Source organism: Malurus melanocephalus, unplaced genomic scaffold (assembly GCF_030028575.1).
Source record: "Malurus melanocephalus ecotype Western Australia unplaced genomic scaffold, MMel_1.1 scaffold_136, whole genome shotgun sequence".
Classification (NCBI taxonomy): Eukaryota; Metazoa; Chordata; class Aves; order Passeriformes; family Maluridae; genus Malurus; species Malurus melanocephalus.
In genome coordinates this window covers 961,036-987,876 of record NW_026623368.1, presented here as the reverse complement: position 1 = coordinate 987,876, position 26,841 = coordinate 961,036, and the positions used below count along the sequence as shown (strand labels likewise).

Genomic DNA, 26,841 nt, shown 5'->3' with positions numbered 1-26,841 from the left:
TCCTTTTGGAAGTGAAAGCTGAGCTCTGGATTGCAGAAGAGAAGCCTGGACACATGGTGCCTTCAATCCACTGCTTCCATGTCTGTGTCCCCTGTTTGCTCWGCAGACTGACCTTGGACAGATCTGTCTGCTGGGCCATCTGCACATTCTGCAGCTTTTGGTGGACACGGAATGGGTACTGGCATATTCCCAAGAGGAGTGGGTGTGTTTTGTGTGGGTGGTGGCACATTTTTGGGGTTTGCTGGCATGCTCTCAGTGGGTATTGGCATATTCCCRGTGGGTACTGGCACACTCTCAGGAGGCACTGGCACACTTTCTGTGGGTGTTGGCACCCTGTCTGGAGGGGAGGCCATGCTTTGGGTGGGCTTTGACAYGTTCTCAGTGGGCACTGTCATACTTTCAGTGGGTGCTGGTGTGTGTTCAGTGCGTGTTGGAGTGCTCATGCTGGGYTGCTCACAGAGATTCCCAGCCTCTGGATGTGGGGTGGGAGGAGAGGAGGGTTCTGGCACCAGGGTGKCATTACATGTTGGAGTGTCACAGGTCTCCGGATTACTGCTGTTTCTTGGGAGGGATTCCTCTGCCTTGTGGGACACCCTGAAAGCTTCAGCCAGCTGCTTCAGCATCCTCTTGTCACTCGCATGCAGCTCAATGCTCGCCTGCTCAGAGGAGGAAGGGCTCACATCAGCATCATCTTCTTCCTCTTCTTCTTCTTCCTCCAAGATGCCATTTCCATTCACCTCTTCTGGGAACTGTGCTTGCTTTATTTTTTTGTACAATTCATTCCTCTCTTCCTGCAGAGCACGGCAAAGGTTCTCCAGTCTCTGGATTTTCAGCACGAAGCACTCGTATTCCTTGGACCTCATGGCTTTCTGTAGTCAAAGACATCAGGCAAAGGTACAGGCTCAGCTTGGGTGCATGCAATTCATTAGTGGAACTGGCAATTAGGAAATAATTTGAAATCTAAGCAGCCCTCAGAGGTTGTTGCCAAGTGGCTGGCTTTCGCCAACTGCTCTTCCATAACTATGGTCTTTTGGACCAAAGGTTCAAGAGGAAATTCATTCCTGTAACTACAGTATATTAACTTTCTCAGACATATCCAGATCAATTTCACTCGAATATATTAGCAGGAATACCTGCTGATGATCTGGAGAGATGGAAAAGCATAGTGGATATCCAATAGATAAGCATCCAAAAGCCTATTTTTGTTGRTGTGGGTGTGAATTTGGAGGAAAACAAGCTGTATAATATTTTTTTTGTTTATCTTGCTTCTGGGTTCTGTGACAGCATCCTGAATTGGAACATTTTCTACATCCAGTGAGGAAACAAGAGATACAGAAACCCATAAAAATAGAAATATCAATAACATAGAGCTACARAGCTAACCAGAAAGATATGGTTCAAGTTCAGCATATGTTTGGGGTGAAACTTCAGGCAGCCTCTTATCTTCTTTGAGTGAGTTCCAATGTGCTTATGAACTTCCTCTGCAATGCCCCTGGGACAGGACGTTTAAAAGGGTGGTGAGACACAGTACTTGCTTTTGACTCTTAGACTTCGACTACACAGGAAGTTAAYGAAAGGCGTGATTTTGAAGTTCATTAGCTAGAGCACATTAATTCCCTGGGTGGATGCTCTTATGCAGAAAGAAAGTAGCAGGAAGTGAACTAATGCCAGTTTGCTTCGATGGGAGAGCATTAAGAATCACCCATTTTTAGAGCACTTAAAATTCAGAGTTACATAATTCAGTTTCTTATGGATGTAGTGAATGCCTGCACAATCTAAAAGCCCTAACAGTTGGGTTTGTCTTTTTCTCTAAAGACATCCAATTATAAAAGTAGCTTGAAAAAAGACCCTTAGATTCAAGAAGAAATTTTCCACCGACTTCTGGCAGTTTCAGGTTATCTCATCCCCTAGTTAAAAGTTTTACATGGGATAAAGAATGAATCTTGAGATGGGAAAAGCAGCTCACCTCTTCAATCATGTCCAGTAATGCTCTGTTACAGTTCTCAAACCTAGATTTCCATGTAGCAGTATCCTTTTCCAACTTCTTCATTTTCTTTGTCATCTATAGAATCAGGAAGAAAAGCTGAATCACAACAGAAATGCTGCAGATGACATCAGGGCAGCCTCTTTATTCAAGTCTACTCATAAATCTGCTACCAGTGCMAGTAGTGTCTGCACTAAGTAATAATTTATGTTAAGGGATGGACTTCATTTTAGGTAGCTCGCATTTAGCTTTCAGCCTTTAATCTGCAGTCCCAAAAGTAGGACCAGTTGATTATAGCCAAATTCCAGCATAYGAGCTATCACAAAAACAAAAGGCAAAGAAATGGTGGAATTATTCTGTTTTGCTCTTTACCAGACCACAGTGTAAGATGTTAAAGATGGGCTCTTCTGAGCCGTCAACGGCAAAGAAGGTCCCCTTGGATTTGCCACCCCTCTATAGTACTTTCAAAACACATCACAATCTAAATAGCATTTTTCCCTTTGGTTTTCTGCAGAAAGAACTCTCTGTGAAGGATCATTAAAGGCTGCCTGTATCAGGACATGAAGATTTTGAGCCTTGATGGCAGAGCAGAACACTGTTTATTATGAAAGCAAGTACAACATGTGGATATGTTTGATTTTTAACTCGCATTCATTACAGGAAATAAGAACCCCATCTGCAAGGAAACATTCTCTTGGACTATTTCCACATGGTGGAAAGGTGTTGTTGGGCTTCAGCTCTGCCTACACACTCCAGCAGGAAGATGTGCAGCCTGTGTCAAACCCTCTGTACCAGTGTCTGTMATGYAGRAGGTTCTGGGTAYTCCTGGAGAYGTSGTCTGACAGATGTGGCTCCAGACTYCCAYTCTKGTATCTCCTAGGGATCTGTAYCCTACCACCATGTTAGATTTTAGGTAACATGTTTATTYTCCCAAGCATTTTCAGTTTTAGCTGAAATGGAGAAATTTCTGCTYTCCTTTTTGCTGTTCAGCTTGCAAAACAGCTGTTTTGAAATCTAACTTTTGTTCAGCTGTTAGTTKAAATCTAGCCTGCTGTCAGTCATGGCTGAGTGTGTCCCAAATGCTATTTGAATGTTGATGAGATTATTCTTCATAATGTGCAGAAATGGTCCCATCTCAGGTAGAATTATTACACTGGGAAATATAAAAATCTAAAAGGAAAATATTAATTACAGAGTTCAGACATGAGCTCCTACTCACTTTTTCCATCTCCTGTTTGAATGTGGCAAACACTTCATTGCTTTTGGCCAATGTTTTCTGAAATTCTTCAAACCTTTCAGAGTAGAGAGTGATCTGTATTAACAGAGAAAAAAAACAAAACCTCTCAGTGATTTCACAATGTCCAGGATGGTGACCTTCTACTTCAGTAGAAGGTGATAAAATAAATATTGTGTTTGGACATGAAATTAGCTTCTGTTTGGAGATCATGAAGCACAAACATCAGGGAACAGAAACTCTATGCATCTTCTTAAGGTTGCAAACTACTATGATTCCTCCATTTCAGAAAGGTAAACTGAGTAAGAATAGAAAGAGCCAGGCAAGTGATTTTAAGAATACCAGGGAATTATGGATGTCCTATTATCCTGAATGTTGCAGCTGTGGTATCTCTGTACAGGGTGCCCAGAAGTAGAACAATTGTATAGACATTGAGGCTTCTGAAAACATTTCCCTTGGTTTGATCCCTGGCCCATTTCCATGGGCAAGGACTTCCCTGACCTGGGCCAACCACTGACACTGTACAGGACCTTTCAGTGGGATTAACTCAAGGTGAGAGGCAGAGTGATCAGAGCTGTGCCTGAGCTCTAAGCCTTGCTTCACCATGCAGACATCCCTGAACCCCACCAGCTTTAACTGGAGGGTTTAACCCCTGRCAGAGGAGCTCAGTGCTGCCTGGCTGCCCTGCTGTTCAACTGGATTACTCCTCCAGCCAGGTTGGGACCTGAGTGTGACCCTGGCTGTGCTGCTTTTGATTCCAAGTGAGCTGGGGGAGAGGCATCCCCACATCAGGATGCAGTCATGGTTTCCCCTCTTCCATCTCTCCACCTGGTGGCTCAGGCTGTGGCCAGGAGCTGCACAGGCAGTGCTTGATGTGCTTTGCTGGACCCCCCTGTTGAAGAGGGGTGTCATTGCTCACTTTCTGCATTATCTGGAATGTAAACAAAGCCCATCCTTCACTTTCACACTGCTGTGGTTCTGCACTGAATTCCTTCCAGAAGCATCCCAGTGCCACAGCTTGAGCAAGCTGAGAGGGCACCTTGTCAGCTCTGCTTTGGAGCCTGCATGTGGACTGCAGCTGTGGGCAAGGCCAACAAAGGCAGAGAAAGCCATCCCCAGCCAACCTCTTCTGCCAGTTTCACTTCACTTCATGAAGCAGAGTGGAAGAAAGATCTGTTGCAATGTGCCAGCATTTCAGGCTACCAGGGATCCACATTTTACTTGCAGTTTATACCTGGCAGCAATGTGGAATTTCATCTGTGGCTGTATTTTGTCATTATTAATTTTTTTATATCTAAAATCATCAAAGGGTTTTGGGGGAACAAAAGGTTAGTTTTTCTGTCAGATTTTCTTGTTTTCAGCTTTTTCTGGTTTATTTGGTTTGGTTTGTTTTTGTTTTTGTTTTGTTGTTTTTTTTTGTTTGTTTGGTTTTTCTTTTGTTTTGTTTTTGTTTTTTATTTGCTTGTTTGTTTGGGTTTTTTTTCCTTTGGAAAAGAAGACCAGCTCCAGCTTATTCCCTTCCTTCTGGTGCCAGAACATCCCCCGGCAGTGTTTAGGTGATCAGACATCTCATCTGTCCAGCCTGGCAGCTCTTAGGAACAGTGATGGTGTCACATGTGGTGGCTGAGGCAGAGTGGGTGCAGAGCACTGGGAGGTTCAAGAGCAGCCCACAGTGTTCCAATGTGTGGGTGGAGGCTGGTTCCCTCTCTCTCCACACCAGCTGGGATCTGGCTAAAGGATTATCTAGGAGCTTTTCATTACTGTGGTGCTACACAACTCGCCCCCTCCCCTGAGGTAGGGAGTAAMTGCAGTTACGGAGAAAAAGAAGATTTAGAAAATGTTGGTAATAGTGAGGTGGGTTTAATTCTGATGTTAAAAGCAGATAAGATCAGATAAGATATTATATATCATATTTGCTCAATCCAGTTGTTAGGGTGTCCTTCACCACAGCCATAAATGCAGGGTACTGTGGATGTGTTCCAGCTGAGTTTGGCCGGGGTTGTGGGGACCTTGGTGGCTGTGAGGAGGGCACCGGCTGCAGCCCTTGCCCGGGGAGCTGGGGGAAGGCATGGCASGCTAAACTGTACTGAGAGCTCTGTGGTGCCAACATCAGAGCTAACGCACGGGAAGCTTGTGGGTCTGTGTTTATACAAGGCTGTGGCCAGAGCTGTGACCCAGGCACAAACAAAAACTCAGAGAGATTTGTTTTAGCTGTCCAAGTGGGATATAAACCAAGAGTATCAGTGGAACATTGACATATGGAATAGATGTCTCTAAGCAGTGCCTGAGCATCTTAAAGCCTGGTGAGGAAGCAGAGGTGACAGTCATAGAATTGGGACTCCTAGCTCAGATCTGTTTTAAAAAAAGTTCATCTCAATTCTATCTCTGCTTTYCCTTCCAATTTTTGCATATTGTTTAATTAGGGCAGAAACCTTTCACATCTCAACAGGGCAAGCTTGGACCTCAGCTGAGGCCCTAGGCAGCACCAAGAATACCATCTGCAATTTAAAACTGAGTAATAAATGAACATTTTCATAGTGGCCGGGAACAGGCTGTGAGAGGTGTCACTCACTCAGAGCATGAACTTGTGTTCTGAGGTCAGGGAGATGAGGATTCCCTTGCTGCATCCAGAGCCCTGACTGTGTGGGCAGGGAGGGCAGAGGCATCACTGCTCTGAGTGCAAAGCCTTGGGAAGTGGAGGCATTGCCATGCTGAGAGGGTGTTACAATGGGGACACCCCTTTGGCCTTGTTTATGTTCTTCTTGGTTGCTGGATAYACTGTGCTGGCTACCAAAAATTAAAAGTCTTGGCCAACTTCTATCTTTTGTTTCAATGTATGAAGCTGAAATAGTCTGTGTAAGCATCATGCCTGGGGAGAGCACACACCACTGTTTAGKTGTGCTCCCTCAGCTGGTGCCAGATCCATGTCACCATTTAGAGCACCGGCTTTGGCTGTCTCAGGCACATAGTGCCACCCAGAGACAGGCTGACGTGAACCTGACATCCCCAGCTCCTTCCAGCTGAAGAAAGCAGGGGGTGTTCATCACCTCCTCTGAAATGGAGTGATATCTCACTGTGAGGGATATGTTATGGTTCTCCCTATCTCACTGCCCCATGTCTTCTCATAATTTCCATGCAGCTGTTTCTCTATTAATCATAGAATCATAGAAAGACCTGGGTTGAAAGGGACCTTAAAGATCCTTCCTGCCATAGGMAGGGAYACCTTCCAYTAGACYAGGTKGCTCAAAGTCCCATCCAACCTGGCCTGGAACACTTCCAGGGATGGGGCATAATATCTATTTATTGCTTTAACTTGTTTGCATCAAGGAGTTCTTTATGCTCTTTCTGTTCTGCACTTGCACAACAGTTTGCATCGTGGCATTTGGTCCATGACCACATTGGAAATAATAACAAAAAATAAAACTAATAATTTTGGTTAACTAATTCCAAATGGAGGCTGATGTGTAAGTGTCAGAGCTCCCATACCTGAGCAGCACACTTAACTGCATGTTTCATTTCAKGAAGTGAATCACCTAATTTTTGTCTGTGCAAGTCTGCAAGGGGCACATGTATTCTCAATGCCTTTACAGACTTGTTTGGATATTTCTAAAAACASTTTTTCTGTTTCAAATGTGTGTTTGATATATTCTAGCTTTTATCAATACCTCCAGTTTCATGAAACTGGTTACAGATGTCTGCCTGCGTGTTTTTTTTTCTTCTGGTTGAACATAAAATTTTAATTAAAACTACACTGAGAAAACTGGGGGCAGGTTTGCAGTCAGGACAGACTCAGTTGGAGGCCTTTGAGGTTTGACTGCAGAACCTGTCAAACTATTGACAGCAGCAGTTTATATGATGTTCTTCGGTGTGCCACTGACTTATCTCAGCCTTTGAAAAAACATGTTAAAAACTCAATCCCTCTTAGCATGTTTCCAGGTTATCAGTTTAAAACTGGCATTTCTTGACTGCTCAACAGGTAGCAATTAGACCATCTGCTAGGGAAAAGCTGGAACTGTATGATTTACTGTGAGGAGGGTGCTTCCTGATGGGTGAGGAGATTGGCAGCTGCGAGGGGGCTGATGGACTGACACCACCCCCCTCAAGATTCTGCTGTGGGGGGAATCTTTCTCACAGACAGGTCAAAGATGATAAATCTACATATTTCTTAAATCTAGAAAAATCTACTTTCTCTTTTTGATGTGGAAGTCCAGCATGTCACTTAGTGTTCTCACTCATTGATTCAAGGTCTCAGTTGACTATTCAAGGCTGATTATTGCGTGTGGTGTATTCTGTGCATCTCGTGGTTTTACTGCCTTTCACTCTACCTTGATTCCTGGTGTAATTTTGGCGAGTAATTTTATTTCATTGAAAGTTTCAAATTAAGCACKGAAAGCCTGGAGACTCATTTCTATAAGCCCTTAGTGGATAGAACTCCTGTTAAAGTTAATGAAAATGCTGCCTTTGCACCCCAGTCCAGAAAGGCACATGGACCCAGCAGCTCTCTTCTCTTCTTTAGACTAAACAATCCACATGTCAGAGTATGATTTGCAGTATGGGCATTACCTTACTGTTGGCTTGAAAATAACATGCTTCCTTTGCAATAGTCTATGGGATGTAGAATGAGGCTAGAAGGAATACACAGAAAGTAGTTTGGATACTTTACCTGGAACGTGCCTCATGGGTTAAAAACTGGGAAACAAAGGCACACCATGCAATCACCTCTCCTACGTCACCTGTGCCTGTAGGACAGTCTCTTGCTCCTTTAACATTTTGGCCTGGAGCTTCCATTCTGCAGCTTGGTTCAGGAGCTGTGTTTTGGGCAACAGAGAGAAAATTGTTAGGTTTCCTTGTTGATCAGYTGGMAATCCTGATYCTCCAGTTAGCTACTCATGCTACTRTGAYAAGGAGTGATGTGACTTTCAGGTGAATGTAGTTAGAGCAGTTAGGCAAGACAGAGTATTTAGTGTTATCCTGAGACATGGGACAGGCTATTGGGGTTCCAAAGGCATATTTGAGTAGGAGTTCAAAGTGTGCAGCACAGTGGGCTATAAAAAGTGTGGTATTTAACCATATCTTCACCAGACTTTTAGAGAATGGCTATGGCACTTTCTGGCACATTCTTTTCAGCACAGCCACAACCGAATTCCTTTTCTCCAGCAAATGGCAAACTGCCTTTTGTATTAATGATCAGGACTTAGCATACCTTAGGGTGTGTCATGGTCAGACCTGCCTCAAAAAACCTGGGAGTTTTCAGAAAGCGAGTGCATAGTAAATGCCATACATTTACTGGTGTCTGTTATCTTCATGCTCTGTTTGCATTGACAAGTGGAGCATTCCAGCTCAGGATGATAAATGTCTCAGGTTAAGTAGGCAGCCTGGAAAGAGCCTGTCTGCAGTTTCTTTCCTGGCTGCTCCTGGGAAGGTGTAATGCCCTACTCTGGGGTGTTTGACCAAACCACATTCTGATGTGCAGGCTGCAGACAGAGCAGGTGGAGGATTGGTTGAAGCTGAATGAGTTGYCAGAATAAGGTGTGCAGAGACCTTTCCTAGCTACAGTTCTGAGTCAGCAYTTCCAAAGAACACACTAGTATTTCAGGAATTGCTTTAATCTGAAAGCAGGAAACTTCTGCCAAAGTGTTAAAGAAATGTCCCTGTTGCCTACCAAACATTTATAAAGTGTTTTACAGGTTAGTTAAAATATATTTTAGGAAAAACATGCTAATGACAGCTTGAGAAAAGAKACATAAAGAAGTTATTTTACCACAGGATTTTGCTCTGTTGGATTAAATTGTACTTAAATTGTACTGTCAATTGTATKTAAAATAGCACAGCTGGGTTCTGAAAATATATTGGAAATTAAAAGTACATCAGTGGATCTTACTTATAGTGRAAGTGAATGGTGAGTAGAAGCACATGCGGAAAATTTATTTGGTCTCCAGTTAAACCTTTTATTCTAGCCATTTTATTGGAAATAACACATGTAAACTATGCAAATGCCACCTGGTAAAGGAGCTGAGGATGAACCCTGAAATGCTGACTAYCTCCAGCTGTTTGTGGCACAGAGAYTATATGAATTAGACTTGTTGCATATATAAASAGATATATATTAGCTCTAGAAAAAGATTTCTTCTATCAATTCAGCCTTTTGATTTGGACCCACTGAATTTTTGCCATCTAAAATTTCCTAGACAAGAGTATTTTATAACTCAGTTATAAAGAAATGCCATATTGCCTCTTAATATTTATTTTGAAAATTTATTTTGATGTTTGGTTCAATGAAGATAAATCAAGTTCTTGAATTCAGATCTTGCTGACTAAACTTTCAAATAAGTTGTGCCATAGTAAAAAGAGATGGTATGGGTTAAATGAGCCTCTGTCCATGCATTTATTGGAAGAGGGCATGCTTTACACATGCAAAAAAAAAAAAAAAGTATTTTAAAAGAAATTTGGATGAAATCTGGATTTTTAAGTTTMACCTTTCATTGATATCTACTTTTTAAAAGTGTTTTTTAGAACTTACAGGGTTTGAATGATTTAATGAAAAGTGCTTTGAGAACCTTCAGAGCTACCCAGTCTCTAGGCCAGTCGTTACTTCCAAGAACTGGGCTTTTATCTGTGTTGCTTTTATCTCAGCTAGGATTTCCTCCATACTCGGTGTGACTGGAATAATGAAAAGGTCCCACCTCCTGYACCATGTCTTCGGCCACAGCACAACAGAAGGACAGAGAAGGCAAAGAAAAGTTGTTTCTTTTGCCCCTTAATTAAATCCTTCTCTCTTATTGACCCACATAGCTTCTGCASTGAGTAAAAATCCAAGAGTTAATAAGCTCTTCTGTAATGGAAGCAAGCCACAGAGAGGTTTGCTCAAATTAGCGCACGTTCTTATGCAGCCTGAGGTCATCTGCAAACACCAAGCTGGGAGAAAATGAATCAGAACTGATACATTTATTAATAGACTATGAAGTGGTAATGAGAAGGCTGAAGTATCAAGAAATGAATAAATATTGAATGTGGTGTTTACAGAGCAGCACTTTAGTGAAGTGTGGTGATGCTGTACTCTATTATTAGCACTATGATAGCTGCTGGAGGCCCAGACAGTCACAGGGGCTGGCTTAGTGAAAATTAAGCTTCYCTTTTTGCTGTCAGACTCTGTAAATTTCAATTATGTAGAAATCTGATCAATACCTTGCAGTCATGTACTTGAAAGCCACAGACGCTTTAAACTGCAATTAACTGCGCATCAAAGTTTGTATTACAAGTGCTAAAAATGTATGGTATGGRGAGGAAGTTCAAGTAGTGCTGACCAGTTGCAGAATGGTAGTAAAATTGCATCCTTAGGTCAAGTGGTTCCTTTGTGGAAGCCACACATTATGAACCACTGCTGCTTCAATAGGGAATTTTATTCTTTGATGGATGTGTTAAGTGAATTTTGCAAGCAATGATATAATCTCCTACTGAGATGCACAGATGCTGCAGGAGGGGACATCCCTCCTTGTCTGAGGTGAAGAAGTTTTGTGTAGGGGCAAAGATTCCTGCATGGAAGAAGTGCATGGGAAGGCATCAAAGTGAACCTTCAAAGAGTAATCAAAGCAATAAAAGAATGCAATAATTTTCATTTAAGAACATTTGCAAAATCCTGCAGCAAAGGTCATGTACAGGGATGAGAAATTCTGTGGAGAGAAAGGTTCTGAAAGCTGTTCTAATTCTGTACATTACTGAGCTGGAGAGTGTTACAGCTAAGTGAGAGAACTCCATCAAAAGCACCTGGATTTCATCCATACATGTATACACATCACTCCCACAGACACCAGCACAATGGTGGGTGGGTGGGACTGAGAGCACATCAATAGGAGGGAGGTGGGAGCCAGGTGTAGGCCAGCTTTCTGGATGCTGGGCTACCTGTGATGAATCATGACAGGCTTCATTATGCCTTAACTCATTGYCTTTTGGCCTCAAATTCTGCAGCTAAATCTACCTTGCTTGGAGGTGATGTTAGCCACACATCACCAGCCTACCTCAAGGACAGGATTTTTAAGCATTAATTTGGRTGATGGGAAAAATATTCTTTGTACAGTGTGCATACATTATACACCCACTGTGTAAAGGCTTTGTAGCTTATTTTCCAACCTGTTACTTCATAGGTGCTACTCATACATACARCAAAGCCAAAAGAGAAAATCTTCCACTCCCAGTGGTAGACAGTGATGACTTTCACTGCTTTAAAAGAAATGAAAATACCAAAWCTGTGCATACTAGTTCTGGATAACACACACAAAGAATTTTTGACTAAAACAGGGACAGTCACAGGTGACAAGCAGCCCCAAAACTCATGTTCTGAGAGGCACAGTAAGAAAGGTCGACACAAGGCTGTATATGCCAGTTTTCCACTGAGCCAATGCCTGGTCTTTTACATCTTCTGTTTTGAGGTTCTTCYTCCCCAGTACCTGAATTATGGTACTCAGTAGGAGAACTCCCTGTGACAGCAGTAAAGTGAGCCCACATTTGCTTTGCCATAGTAAGTCATTCCTTGGACATGTTCATTGGAGTTTCAATCTGCCCAGAATCAATGCTCATGAATGAAATTGTGGGGTTTGGCTTTATGTAGGTTTCACAGTGGAATGGAATAGCTCAGCTGGACTACAAATTGTCATGCAGTGATATGCAGATCTGCAGAAAAAAGCCCCAGCTCCTTTTCACCCTCACTCTTCAGCTGGGAGTAAAGCTGAGCAGGAGTGGGTGTTCCAGCTGCAAGATCGGTGCAGAGAAAGGATAAATGCTTTTATGGRCAATTTTTGGTAGGAGGTGTATGCTCTTTCCCTTGTTCTCTAACCACAGGGCTTAAAGCCCCACATTTTCATCCATATTTTAAGATACCCATTAGCCAGGCTTGAGCTAATTTATCTGTTTCCAGATATGGGGAAGGGATAAATGTCCTCTCTTCAGAGCTCTCTCATGCTGCTCCTGAGTTAGCTGGAGGACTGGTGAAAAACAAAGCTAATGAGAGCCTGTCACTCCCTYTGAGAGCTGCTGCCTCCACTGAGAAGAAGAACCATGTGCCAGCACTGAACTTCGATCCTTTGTAAATGTGAGGATTGTTGTGAAAGTACCAGACAGTCTGGGAAAATTAATTTTAGTCTGACTGAGTCACAAAATGTGTGAGACTACAGATGGAGGYGTGTCCTCCTCCCATCCCAGCTGTGCCTGCGGGGGACATCCTTCCTGGATCTGCTTTTCCCTGTCCCCCTGCTAGAGATGTACYCTCCTCCTGAACGGGAGGAAGAGCAGACAAAGCTGCTAAATGGATCCAGATCCGGCCTGCCTGAAAGGGGCACTGGCAAAACAATATAGGGAGGTAAACAGAGAAGGGGAGGCTTTGTCAGAGCAAGTGGCTCCTGTGGACTTCACTTACAAAACTGACCCATGGCAGAATGCCTGGCGAGGCTTTGAACCTGGGGAAGTAGCAGCTTTCAGCCATTTCACTTCAATCCCATGTTCTTATTCTCCTCTCTGATGGTTTGGATGTGTGCATTTATCATGTGGGGAGATGGAATATGGAATACCAGAGGCAACTGAAAACTAATGGCATCACCTGACCCGGCATTACTGTACACCAACTGCACAGTAACAGTGAGTGATCTGGAGCAGCCTGTGCTCTAACCTACAGCTCTGCAGCATTCTTCTAAAACTGTAAATGCCAATGAAAGCATCTTTTCAGGGTCTATTCCTCTGCACTGAGCATTGATARTAGCTATAAAAACTTCCCTGCTACTGTACCCCAGATTGGACCTGAAGAACCTGAATATATTAGCAAAATAACATGCAGGACTTGTTTTGGCCTAAAGTTAGATAAAAACAAATTAGAAGGATATGTACATATTCCTTTTCTTTCTGATGTCGCTCCTCAGCTTCCTTCATCATTTCCTGAGACTGTTCCAACTTGGCATCCACCARTTTCTGTTGAAGTTCTCTGTGCTTAAATATTTTATCAAGGTGCTGTAAAAAAAGAAATTCTGCTGAATGTGGAGGCTTAATTATCTACATAGACTTTCATGCTCATGCATGTACAGGCATTTACTAGAACACTTAGAAGACARGAACATTGCAAAACAAGAAGACACCCAACCTATTGCAATTACTAAAAAAATTACAGCTCTGATAAGAACAAGCTGTGCCAGAATTAGCATGGGAAGGGAAACTGGTGTACATTATCAATTTTGATTTATTGTAGGGGAAAAAAAAAGACTTAGCATCTTTGCCAGTTCTATGGTCTACATAAGAAGTCGTCAATATAATCTAATATGACTGAAGACCAAATCATAAATRTTCTGGGGACACACCTTTTTTTAGCTGTTAAATAACCAGTGGATCTAAGCCAYAGTGTGGCCAAAGGTGTAAAGACACATTGCACCCGCAGCATTTGGGGGCATGTGCACAGCCCATGACATGCCCTGTGTAAATACATCCCCTTTGGTTTGGCCACACCTGCACAACGTTGTGGATTCTTCACTCTTAATTCATTTAGATAAAATTCATAGGAACAATTATTCTGAGTGTGCCCCTCTGGTTTACATTTTCTTCTCATAGACACCAGAGACAGGAGGATACATTTCTTTCATTCAGTATAAGACTTCATACGTGATTCAACAGATTTGGAAAAGTAGGTATTRTATCAGTCATTCAGGTTGTAAAGACAGATCACTTATGTTTTATTCAGTGCGATAATGTTGTCTGATTGCACTGAGGTTCACAATAAATGTATTAAGAAACTATAAAAAGACCTATTGTGATATTTGTTAGTGTTTGTCATAAAATAAAAGAAATGGTAGTTGGTGAATTTACTGGAGGATTTTTATTTTTGTGTCAGAATTTTCTGGCCAATTCCAATGTTTACAGAAAGACTAATTTCCCATCTGTCTATTATGTGCTAGATCTTTGTGAGCACTATGCCTGCAAAAAAAAAAAAAAAAATCTGTTGCAATTCAAAGGGTCTTCTTTATCTGTCATCCTAATTTTCTGCTTTTGGATAAGGGTCAAACAGCTGATATCAGAGCCTTTCTCAGCAACTTGCTTCTGGAGGGAACAAAGTGTATGTGTTGTCACCTGCAGAAAAGGCTGTCCAAAGAAACGGGAGCTGGGATGTGCTCAGTGGTAGCTTAGTGGGAAGAAGGAAGGGGATACTGGAGGAGGTTCCTGGGGATTTGGGGGAGCTCTGGTGGGGCTGRGGCAGTTTAGCAGGCAGCTGGCACATCTTGCTGCTTGAGTGCCTCAGCCCCTCTCTCCGCAGTGGCAAGGCTGCCGTGGGCAGGGCGCTGTCCCACGAGATTCCATGCCCACAGAGAGTGGAGGGCTTGCTGCAGGCATAGTCAGCTCAGAGGGCAAAGCTTGGTGGGGGCTACCCGTGTTACCTCTGTGAAACACCCAGTTGATGGCCAGGCTGCTGGCAGTGCTTCCTGCTTTCCCTGGGACAGCCRGGCATTGCTCACCTCTTCCCGCAGCTCGTACTGGTCAATGATGCTCTTCAGCTTCTCTGCCAGCTCCGTGTTCTCCTGGCACAGCTTCATGTTCCTCTCACTTTGCTGCTCGATCTGAGCCTGGATTTCACTCAGTGTGCCCTGGAAGTGATTGGTTATTTCTTTCCTCTTCTCATCTTCCTCCCGTGCCCGCTGGATTGTTTCCTCCTGTTGTTAAATGGGAGAGAGCACAGTGAGAGGCACAACAAGCAGTTCCAGGAAAATACTGTTTTGGAGTAGCATCAGGCTTCCTTTTGAAGAATTGTATGAGTCCTCTTTGGAGATTTTCCTGCTTTMATCTGCTCCAGCAACAGGCATGATTCTAAATTTACAGAGCAAATTACACAGTGGCCTTGAAAAAATTAGGGAACTTAGAATTTACATTTATAAAGATGGATGTAGAGCAGAGCTGCAGATCAAAGCAAACCTGAAAGAGAGGACATACATGCATGCCTTGATTCATGATACTGCATCACAGCTTTTGCTATGGAAGAAGACATTTAGTGGAAGCAGTCAAAAACTCTTTTATCAAAATTCTCTTTGACTGAATTAAAAAGTCACCCTTTAAAATGCTTCCTTTTAACAAGGAATCTCCATATCAAATTCATGGCCTTTGGGATTTCAATTTTTAAGAGAAATCCATCACTTGCTGAAGAATGCCTTCCAATTCCTCAGTTTTCCTTCCCYAACTTTTTAACTGACATGAATATTTGCACTAATTCACTAGCTAGTGGAATCAAGGAAAGTTTGTGGGCTGCTTCCTACAGAATCAAAGCAAACATTCGGAATTATTTTTTTCCCCATTATTGAAGTTCTGTTTTAAATTTGTTTATATAAAAGACAATGCAGAAAGGATCTGGATTCATTGTTTGAATCCAGAAGTATGGACTATTTTTATTCCCTACTCATTTTATTCCAGGACAGTGTGCCTTTCTGGGGAGTGTAATCCTGACATAGAGTGGCTAGGATCATATCTGTTGTAGTTACAAATCATATCATGACCATGTTAAGAACTCACTCCACAGCATGCAAATGGCATACTCTAATAAGGCTTCAACTAGCATAGTAATTTGCATAAAAAACTCTGATAGCGCAGCATACGGATATTTTATAGAAATGTATTTGAATAAATCCTTAGCTGACTCTAATAAGGTATAATTTGTATAATGAATATGACATAGCAGGTGTTGATTCAGGCCCTGCTTATAAGGTGAATACCAAATGACCCAATTTCTGCTTAGCATGCACAACATGAACCTGATCTAGGACAGCTGCTGTTCAAGGTAGGGCATGTTTGTCCTTTGCTGTCTTGGGAGTGATAGAGATGATAACTCCTTGGATGATGGGAGGAAGCATGCAGCCATTAATAATATCCTAGTGCTCAGAAATCCCCACAAAGCCCTGCTGTGCTCTGCAGGTCACACAAGAACCTGTGTGTGTACTCGTAAACAGAGTAATACAAAGTGTGAACCAGAAGGATTCTCCCTCCTAAGAAGAAGGAAGAATTTTGTGTGGGGCTGGGCAAATGACTTGGGGGTTGAACCCTTGTTCAGTACCTTGTGTTGAAATTGGACATCTGGAAAATTTGCCACAAAATGAAAGAGAAGCTCTTCAACATTTTGGGTTTTTTTTTCTTAGTTGGTGAGAGTAATTTTGCTTGACCAGCAATTGAGCTATTTGTAGGTACTTTTTGTTTTAATCTTTTAAGTCGAAGAATGCTCTGCCAAAGTAATGTTCAAAATGCTGCACAGAAGTGCAGCACTACTTTAGCATTCCCAAAAGGAAACATTTAATTTTCTTTTGAAAGGGCATGTTTGCAAACAATGTCACCCTTTTTATCTTAGTTTGAAACTTTTTCAAATTTAACTTGGATTCCTAGGTAGTTTTGGTCAAGTCAGAACTCCTTTTTACATCTAATACACTGTTAAAAAAAACCCTCATGCCTCTTAGTTCTCTATAAAACACCTGCAGCCCTGAGCAGGCAGAAGAGTGATCAGGTACTTCACTTCCAGAAGTCAGAGTGAGAAATTGAACTTGCATGTCTGAAGTCCTATTATTTCCTATTTTGAAGGCTTCAAAACATCCTTCCTCAAAAGGAAACTATTGTTTCAGTAGACCAAATAGTGTTATAACATGTCACTGCTATGATTTAAAGCTTTCTAGAGTAGTAAGTCCACATGAATATAAAAAAAAACCAAAACAGTGGATTGTGCATATGTCACACCAAACAGTTCTGTAACAACATGAAATGAGACATCCTGAGACTACCAATCACACAAATGTGAAAAACCCCAGCCCTCTGTATATATGTGACTCAGAAGATCTTATTTCCTGCTCTTCTGAGGTAGAAAAATTATACACTAGAGAACACAGAGACAATACAAAGATTCACGGTTAAAGACACAGAGCCAGCAAGCATTTATTTGTAGGACATTCAGTACTTCTTTGTACCTCTTCTGCTTTAGAGAAAAATATTCTTGAGAAGGGTATTTGCTTGGGGATGGGGACTGGTATGTGTGCTAGGGAGCTCCTCAGAGGCCCTCATTTGTTAAATCCTTGAGATCCCAGACACAAATTAAGGGTGGGTGTGGGTGAGGGGAGCTGGCTGAGCAGAAGGAAATGGTGTGGTGGAGAGACCAGCCATAAATGAGTGTTCTCTTTGCTCTTTCTGAATCTTCGCACTTCATGTTTACCCTTTCAAACATATGTTCTTATGTCCCAGTGCAACACTGCTTTTGCTCTCATGTTTTGCTGCCAAGAATATAAGAATGCATCCAGTAAAACCTTGTTAAAATTAAGACAGGATATTTTGCAGTTTGGGATTTAGCACAGGAATGTGAGATCATTTGCAAACAGAGGAGTGTGATTGATATTGGAATTGTTCTCATGCCTCTCCGGGCCAGTTCCAGAAGACTATTGGTCTGCTGAAGCCATATCAGCCAAGATGATATGAGCATGGAATCCTTTTATTCAATGAACTGTGCTCTTCATTCCCAGGCACCATGATCTGAGCCAGTTTGGAGCTGAGCCCACAACTGAAGCTGTTGACTTTTGTGACATTTGTGTGAAAGTCATTGCTTAATGCCTGGTGGCAGGAAGGACGAGGGACCTGAGATGATCATGTCACTACAAGATGCTAAGTAGCTACCAAACTGTCAGATAATTGGCAGAACACGAGCTCCATGCAGAGAAATGAGTTGCTGTTGCTCTTAGCAGAGCTGCTCTCTATTGCATTCTGCTATTTCATGAACCTTTATTCTGCTTTTCTTGGAGGGAGCATTAAACATCTGTGTAACTGCAAGGAAATCATCAGAATAGCTGGACTGTATGTAAGTGAGAATTTGAGGCTGGTATCCAATCCTAACCAGAATTTTTTCTTCTCTGATCTGCCCTGTGGATTTTCAATGCAGCTCTGCATTGCATATTCATCACCACTTGGCTGCACGGATCTGCAGTTAATGGGAATTCCACACACCAGATGAGTGAAGATGGCATTTACATGACGTGATGTGCATATAATGTACCACATGGAAAGTCAGAGGGGGTTTCTGATCTGGGCAGGCCAGGTTTCTCCATTGCTACTGAAATGACACAATCTCCTAGTTTCTATTTTCCATGTTTTGGAACATAATCAGAAGCGCTAATCCCAAGCACAAAAAAATTATGAATCAGCTTCTCTGTCCTGCCAAAACCAAAATAAAAATACTTGAGCATGATATTTTAAAAATAATATTTGATGGACTTTCTGAGTTTGGGCCCTCTCAGTACAGAGAAAATTGCACTCATTTAAATAAATAGAACATGAGTTTCTGGACATTCACAGATTTCCAGGAGCTAAAGCTTAAATGCAAATATTTCAAGAACTATGCTAAAATTCTGAGAGAGACAAAACTGGATAAAGACAATTAATGTCTTTGCTCTTGTATTTTATTATTTTAATTCTCATGCACTCTGCAAGTGTATTTTGTCTTTCTGTCTTATTTAACTTTGTTTATCCTACACTGTGATAGCATGGGAACCAGATGAAAGAAAATAGTCTGGGTTTCTTAAAAGGTCTCCAAATTCTTAGAAAGATGTGATGAAAATTCGAACAATTCTTCCTAACACCAGATCATGTCAGGTACCTTCCCTGGCTCACCTGGCATAGATATAGGATAAAAATCAGAACTGAGTGTGAAATTTATAGGTTTATTTAGAGAACCTAGTCACAAAGTAAAGCAGTCCAACAGGTGAAAAGGTGTTGGAAAAAGACTTTTCCTAATTGTAAAGATGAAATGTGTAATGTAGTATTTCTAGACAAAGAGAAAGGAAAAATCATGCTCTCTAGTAGTAAGATTAATAAGCATAAAGTAGCTGAGAAACTATGTGAAGAAATGAAAAAAAAAAATTATACCAAATACATTTTTCAAATAGAATTAGATTTTCTCTATACCCCAATCTTCACTGATTTGTTACACTGATATGATTTGTTTAAAAATATCGGTAAAGGCAAAGCACTGTACACTGTATTCTTAATTCACTTTAAAACTGGCTTGTATTTCTTTTGCAAGATTTTACCCACAGGTAGCCTGGTAAATCAATGTGGATCAATACTGAGGAATAGCTCAGGTCTAGTACAAATGACAGGAACAAATTTAATTTTCACTACCAGTTCTGCACTACTATAACTGAGCACAGAGAGATTTGCTTCTAGCTTCCCTATCGGTGAAACAGCTTTTATCCTTCTACTAGTGCACGGTTTGAGTGTACGTGTGACTATTCCCTATCCCAGCTGTATTCCTAGCATACAATGGAAGTAAGAACAAGACCCTGAAGCCAATGGAAAAGATTGAAAATGCATTACCATTAATAGAGGTTATATCAGGTGGAATTCTTGCTGCTGACAATTCATATGTGTAATTCTGTACATAACTACATCCCCATAAAGAAAGGGTTAGAATAGATCAAAGCAGAGGCCTTTTGTATAAAAATACCAAGGCCATCACCAATGTGCACTCAGAAAAAAAGGATGATCGCAACAGAAATATTCTTCTTGAACATACATTATTTTCAAGGAGCATAATCATATTATAAATTTCACATTTAAATGGTGTGATGCACCAAGCAATGCAGACATGGCATATGGATCCCAGCCTTTTGACACTCCTAAACACTTCCTCTTTGAACTGATTCTCATAATCCAAATGACCCCCACAAATAATCTTGGCACCCTTCCTGCCTTGAAGTTTGGTGTCTTGGGGAAAATGCCCTGATTGACTGACCCTCCCAAATCACTTGAAAAAGCCCAAGTGCTCAAATTACATGAGAACATCCACCAGCCTTCTGTGAGTCCGCTGGAGCAAATCTGGTGTTCCTGTGATTCTGTCCACACATGTGCATTTGCTTCTGCAGTCTGAGGGACCTGATCTGTTAGCACTGCTGCTCTTGTCTGCACTGAGCTCCCTGACCATGCAAGGAGAGCTTAGAGCTAGTGTGGGCAAACCCAGTGTCCAAAAGTGCTTGGATATTTCCAATGAGAAATAAAGGGGTCTTGGTGTAAATGGACCTCAAGACTAGAGAGTATATATAATTATATATTGCATGTGCAGATGCAAAGGTCTTTTTGATTTGGTACTAGAGGGAAACGGGAAGGTGTCAACATCTTCTTCCCCCCAGCACTGCTGGGTGCTGTGCTAAGGCTGCCACTCACCTTGAGGTTCTTGTTGTGCCTCTGGAGCTCTCGGCACAGGCTCTCGAGCTTGCTGCGGGCAAGGATAGCTCGACTGTGCTCACTCTGCAGCTGGTCCTTCTCCTTGGTGATCTGGGCCTGCCTTTTCTGTAGATACTTCAACTTTTTCTGCTCTGCACGATGTTCTTCGAGCTGGGCAAAACAGGGATTAAAACAGGGATACAGGGTTTAAAATGAAATGAAAAGGGATAGAAAAGGAAAAGAGGTCTTTTGGTTTGGGGCAAGTCTTCACACTTTCTTAATTTCTTAGGAAATGTTTTGTATTAACCAGGACTGATAGGACAGGAGAGAGGAACCTGGAGATTCTGGAGCCTGCTTGCTGCAACAGTCCCTGCTATAGGGTGGGTGGGTGAACATAATTTTTAACACTTTTGTCCCACTATTTCAGCTCTTCCTTCTTTAGTCTGAATTTCTTTGAAGGACATCTGTGAGGTTTTTATTTTTGTTTCAACATTTGGAACTAGAGCAGTCAGTAGTACTCTGTGTGGTGAGATTTCTCCAGAAAATCATACATCATACATCAATTGCTCATTCTATTTTACAGGTTCCTGAAAAAGAAGCAGCTTCCTAAATACCCAGGAACCTGCTGGAAAAAACCTGCTGCTGCAAAAGAGGTGCTGGAGACCAGGATGTGGTCTGTGTGTGGGCTTTGTTGCTGATGGAGGAGAATTTTCTTCAGGAAAGAGTTTTCCAAAATTACATGTGGGCACCTCCTCTTTCCGGGCTCCTTTTGCTCACAGGACCACATTAGTCTGTTATGTTTCTGAAAGTCCTGTCATCAGTGGGAGTGGGTGAATCAAACCTCTTCTGGGCTCTTTGTCTCTGTGTAATTCCTGGAGGAAACATGGACAATCCTTGACCTTCCCTTGGGAGTTTTGCTGTTCTGTAGGTGCATGCCTTCCCTAGAAGGCTGGTAGGGAGCAGGGTGTACTTGAAGCGAGGAAAGAGGACCAGCAATAAAATTGCTAATAGCAATCTCTGCACAGTCTGGTCATTTGCTTTTGACACACATCTATCACTGGGTGTTTGGAAAAAAATTCCAGTACTGCAAATTAACACCCTAACAGTCCGGTCAAAGAAGCCTTTCACCTCTGAAGCTTTCAATGATTTCATCTCCCATTCCAACACACAATAACCCTCCTCACTGTATCACAGGTGTGCATACATTGCGAGGTATTTCTGAAGTCTAGATGCTTTCTGCTTGTGAAACAGTAGCACATGAGCTTAAACATGCAAACCTTAATAATAACAGTTGCTGTTAAAACTGCATTAACTAATAATGTGGTACCACTTGTACAAATTATTCACCCCAGCATGACTGAGAAAGTCTGTGAGCACTGGGGAATGATGTGCAGCTCAAACAAAACCCTCAACAGCATCATATTTTACACTTTCATGTGCTTTCTGCAGATGTTCAGTAATTTATGCTTACAGAGAGCTCTGTGTATTTTTAATCAAATCACAGCTAAGTGTACCACAAAACAATGCTCTCACCAGCTTGGAGTATATTTACAGTTTATGTCCAACTTTTAACATGTGCATTGTCTGGTTTTGCTCCTGGAGATCGCAGTAGGGGCTTTTGCATCTAATCAAGCTGCACTAGCTGAAATAATTTTTGTAGTTTTGTAGGAAAAAACATAGCTTTTCTGTAATTGAGGCTGAGATTATTTCCTTCATAAGCTTGTTTTTGTCCCTTCCCTTTCCTTTGAAAACATAAAAAGTGTTCTTGTTGCTTCACATTTTGCATGCACAGCCTTTGCTCAGTGGATAATGGTTTATTCAAATTTCACATGATTCACTCAAATTGTGCTTGAGATCGGGGGCTCAGAATAAAGTTGGTCTTAATCATAAAAAGAGAAATCTTCCAAGCACTTTTTGTTTCCCCCCCCATTAATATTACTGGCATTACAAACTTTTATCTCAAAGTTCTCAGGAATATCTAAGACATGGTGCCACTGTTGCACTGAAATGGCAATTCACTACTAAATAGCAAAGACAAAAGGGATAATGATATATGATAAATGATAAATTTTAAAGATAATTAATGGAAAAAAAGATGATAGATTTTAAAGAATAATTAATGAAATAAACCGAAAATTATCTGCAAATAGAAGGCACCATGATGTTTGAAAGCTGACCTATAGAAATATACAGTCAATTTAGGAAAAAAAAATTGTCTTGGTCCCACTGCAGACAATGACAGAGCTCATATTTATTTATTAGCATATAGACCTTGGAACCAGCACTTGTGAGATTCTCGGGACCTCTGAAAACAAGCCAGTTACAAACAATTCTTCAAGAGCTGTTTGTAGGCAAAAGCTGTAATCAACCACAGTCTGCTTTACTAACTCAATACACTGGAATTAGTGAATGAAATGTTCTCTGTTGGCAAGTAGTGCAGCAGAGGTTGTGCCCAAATGGCTGCGCTGTCTTGCTTCCCCATCCCCGCTGGCACAGCTTCTGCCTTCACCAGCCCATGCTCCAGCCCACTGTGTACCCACAGGGGCTACAGACTGTGCCAGGGCATGGGCTGGCAGGGAAATAACACATTGCTGGGTGGCTGTGGGGAAGGGCTGGTGCTGCATTGGTCCCCGAGTGCCAGGACCCCCTTCAGCCATCGCCAGCCCCAACACTGGTATCAGGTGAAACCACTGCCAGCACCCAGCTCAATCTGTCACACAGCTACACCTTCCCTTGAGCTGTGCTGCAACAGGTGTTTGTGTCACCACATAGCTCATCAGACCAGGGAGCTGATCTGGCTGGAAAACAGCTCAGCAAAAGCAAGAAGTGATCTGATATGTGTGATGGGGATGGACAAGAGGGAGCAGGGAGAGGGGTCACAGCTACAACCAGCTGTGACAAGCCATTAAATCACACTACACCCCTCAGCTGCTCCGAGTGAGCAGGGTAAGGCTGTCCCCAACGTTTTAGTTGTATGTGTTGAATGATTTATTTTAGTGGCATTGCACATTGTATGTCAAAAACCAAGATTCAGTATTTTTAGTTTAGCACCTTCCTCCTGCGTGGGCTACTGGCAATATGGCCCTGTTCCATACAGTGCTCCAATGCCATTTGAATGCAGTGGAGAGTACTTTATAGAGGAAGAAGACCTATTTCAGTTAATCCGTGAGCATGAAGCCCCTTTAAGCATGAGATAAACTATGAATAGCCTGAGCCCAATTTATGAAATCTGAGGATTTTACATGAAAAAAGGGAAAGTTAGACTTCACATTATGATGAGACATGGACAGATCTGTGCATAAAACCAATTACAAAGTCAGTGTTCTGCTTCACACTTTTTTTCAGCACTCCACAAACTGTAAAATGCTGCAGACTTTTCATTTGTAAGGTTTTCACAGCTTATGGTCATACAGTCCTTCGACTACATAGAAAAAAGTTCCTTCATCTGAAAATAACCCCTCTAAAGTGAGGAAAGGACAGAGGTACGTGGCATTGTTAAAGGGGTAACATTATGGTTTCATTTCCCTGTGTTGTGGCTTCTCTTACAATTAGTCTCAGTTGTCTATTATCTTTCTAATGTTTTATACTGAGTCCTGTATTATTTTCATTTTGATGAAATCACCAATATGTAATTTAAAGCAATAACCACAATAGAGACATGCCAAACTCCTTGCAGGAGGTGAAGGCAGGAGCCTAGACACCAGTCTTCAGTGTGGGTCACTTTGGTAGATTTCCCTTTAAGTACAAATATTCTCCCTCATCAACTTTTTGACTCGAAGGTTGTTTTCCTCACTTTTTACTTTTTTTCTCTTTTTCACCCATAATTATTTGACCATGACAATTGTTTTTGGATTCACTTAACAGGATAGACATTACTATGGGAGGTTTGACCATGCTTCATGTCACGTGTTTTTTATACCTTCCTTGTACAGTTTGTACAGAAAAGAGTCAACACTGGACTTACCAGTTCAGCATACTTCTTAAACAACAGGTCCAGCTTCTCTTCTGGAGTATTCAGCTTATTTAAGCTCTGCATCAGTAGGGTGGCTTCTTTTCCTTAGAAAAAGAAGAAGCAGAGATTTGATGGTAGATGTAGTTGTAGCTGATGTTATGAAATTGTTGCTTGATACCTGGGTCTGTAAAAACACAGCATGAAATGTGGCATTTTGGAAGGAAAGGAATAATTTTTGCTACGAATTTCTGGGTTTTTCTTTGCCCCATAAGAACAAACATGCTAGAACTTTACTCCATTTCAGACCTTGGCAATGTGCTCTCTTCTAGCAAAAGCATTGTCTGTGAAGTGCTTTTGTCCTGTGTAACCTGATTTTCATTCAATGTTTTTGCAACATGATTAGGTCAGACACATGGCACACTTGGCTGAAATAGAACAGAAAGGGCCTGGACCCTGCATGCTCAGAAACAGATCTCTTTGCTAGTGAAAGTGGATCAAATCTGCTGTGCTCAGGTCCTCTGCTGATCAACCTACACAAGACATCAGGAATATTAAATCAGATATGGAGAATATGGTGTGGCAGTAAACCGAGAGCGGCAGGTGCTGCCAACCAGGTCTGGGCTAAGTGATACTGGTGTAAATGAGTCCCTTGTCTTGGTGAAGAGAGCATGTATACCAGAGATAGTCTAATAACTAACTCCCTGGGTGTGCAGAGCTAAATCACTGCACAGGCATTTAGGTATTGCTTCTCCTCTGATGCCTCTTGATCTTCATTTCAGCTCCAGGTCAGAGCCGAGCTTGAACACTTCTTGCTCATCAAATAAAAAGTGTCCCTGATGGCTGTGGAGACACGATTGTCTGTAGCCCCGGGGCCTTGGACCTGCCTTTCCAAATGATCCTCTTTCCTGAGGCTGTGAGACAAAATTTGATTTCTGCTTTGGGCTGGACTTTTTCTACTTCAAGTCTAGTGCAATCCAGGAGTACTGTCTATGGAGAAAATCCTTTATTTCACACTAAGTTCTCTCTATAGCATCAGCATAAATAAGTTGAAGTGAGCCAAAATCAAATCCTGGTGTGAAAAGTGTCTCAAGTGCAGAGGGAGAACTGTGTGTTGGTAGGGTTTTCACTGAGCTTGCTAAGGTACCAGTAACTGCACCAAAGCAAAGGCAGTAGAAATTGAGGAAATTTCTGCTGAATGTTCAAAGAATTTGGTGGGGAAAAAAAAAAAATCCATGTTGTGACCTATGCTTAGCCCCTTGTCTGTAAGAATGTCATGTGGTGATTTCTTTACAGGTTTAGTCTGCATTCGGGTTTGGGTTCTCATGAAAAGGAGAAGCTTGAAGATTGACTGGAATTAAAAGAGGGAAGGGAAATAAATTACATACGTGTTACATTGGAGTGTAACTACATTGCTCTCTAGTGGCTGCCCAGCAGAAAGTACATGTATACAAAAAACTTGCTGAGACTTCTTTCCAGCTGAGCTCACAGCCCTGCCAGGGCTGAGGTGTTGTCTCAGCACTGTGGTTAGAGTGAACAAATGCATTCACTTATTTCATATATATTATATGATGAGTCTAGGGGTTTGCTAAATGAAAAATAACCTGGGCATGATAGTGAGTTTATTCTGCAGGATCCCATGACACATAGTAGGACCATCAGCATTGTTGTGACCAGTGAATAGTCATACCTGAGGAGGCAGGAAAAGAAAACATTCACTGAAGCACAGAAAAAGGCTGGGGTTTTCCTTTGTCTAAGAAATGACTTTGTGCAGTGTCACTGCACTGACATCTTTGTCTAACCAGTTTGGGTGGCCCAGTAGTATATCTTTGTTGTCTGATACAATCCTAAACTTTTTTCTTTTTTAAGGGACTAATATCTAATATAGTTTACATGGTGGGCAATGCTAAAAATAATGATCAGTTAGAGAAAAATGATAATGGTCACTGTAATTTTCAGTGGTAGCTGGAGGTCCCTATCATGCACAGTGGAGACATAACAAGTAAAGAGCAAGGATCAGGGAGTTCTTACTTGTGTTTGCAGAAGGGCTGTGTGAGTATGTAAATACTTGCCTAGTCCCTTCAGGATTTTCTTCTCCAGCTTTTGCTCCTTGTTGCCACTGGGTTCCTTTGCTTTGGAAGCATCCCCAGGAGCCAGCTTCTCTTTCTCACTCTCCTCATTTCCATCTTCATACTCTGCATCCTCCAAGCTGCCTGCCTCTCCCTTCTCAGGTTTGTCAGTTCCTGCAGCAGTGCTTTCCTTCTCCACCAGGCTGGTGGCAGAGCCGTAGGTTTTAATGATGTCCTCCAGCTGCCGGCTCAGCTCCTCTGAGATGTCACACACGGCTGCTTCGGGCCAGGTGCTTGGCTGCTCCGTGGGGGCTGGAGCAGGGGGCAGCAGGCCAGGGGCAGGTTTGTCCCCACTCTGCCCCTGGATGTCCTGCCCGGGTGAGGTGGAAGACTGGTCATTCTCCAT

General features: G+C 42.0%; 1 protein-coding gene and 1 long non-coding RNA gene across 2 annotated transcripts in view; one reads left to right on the top strand and one right to left on the bottom strand.

Moving 5' to 3' along the window:
* The window catches only part of LOC130576329 (uncharacterized), a 4,016-nt gene extending 1,237 nt beyond the window's left edge, over positions 1-2,779 (top strand). Inside the window, exons 2-3 of the long non-coding RNA XR_008965651.1 lie at positions 798-894; positions 2,499-2,779. This is a non-coding gene — a long non-coding RNA (uncharacterized LOC130576329). The remainder of the gene's footprint in view (positions 1-797; positions 895-2,498) is intronic.
* Positions 63-26,841, bottom strand: TXLNB (taxilin beta). The gene is made up of 9 exons (XM_057370891.1): positions 26,439-26,841; positions 24,382-24,473; positions 20,418-20,588; positions 14,702-14,896; positions 13,092-13,211; positions 7,952-8,026; positions 3,204-3,296; positions 1,967-2,062; positions 63-869 (listed from the first exon to the last, which is right to left on the bottom strand). The coding sequence occupies exons 1-9, from the start codon at positions 26,839-26,841 to the stop codon at positions 63-65; spliced, it is 2,052 nt and encodes a 683-aa protein (XP_057226874.1).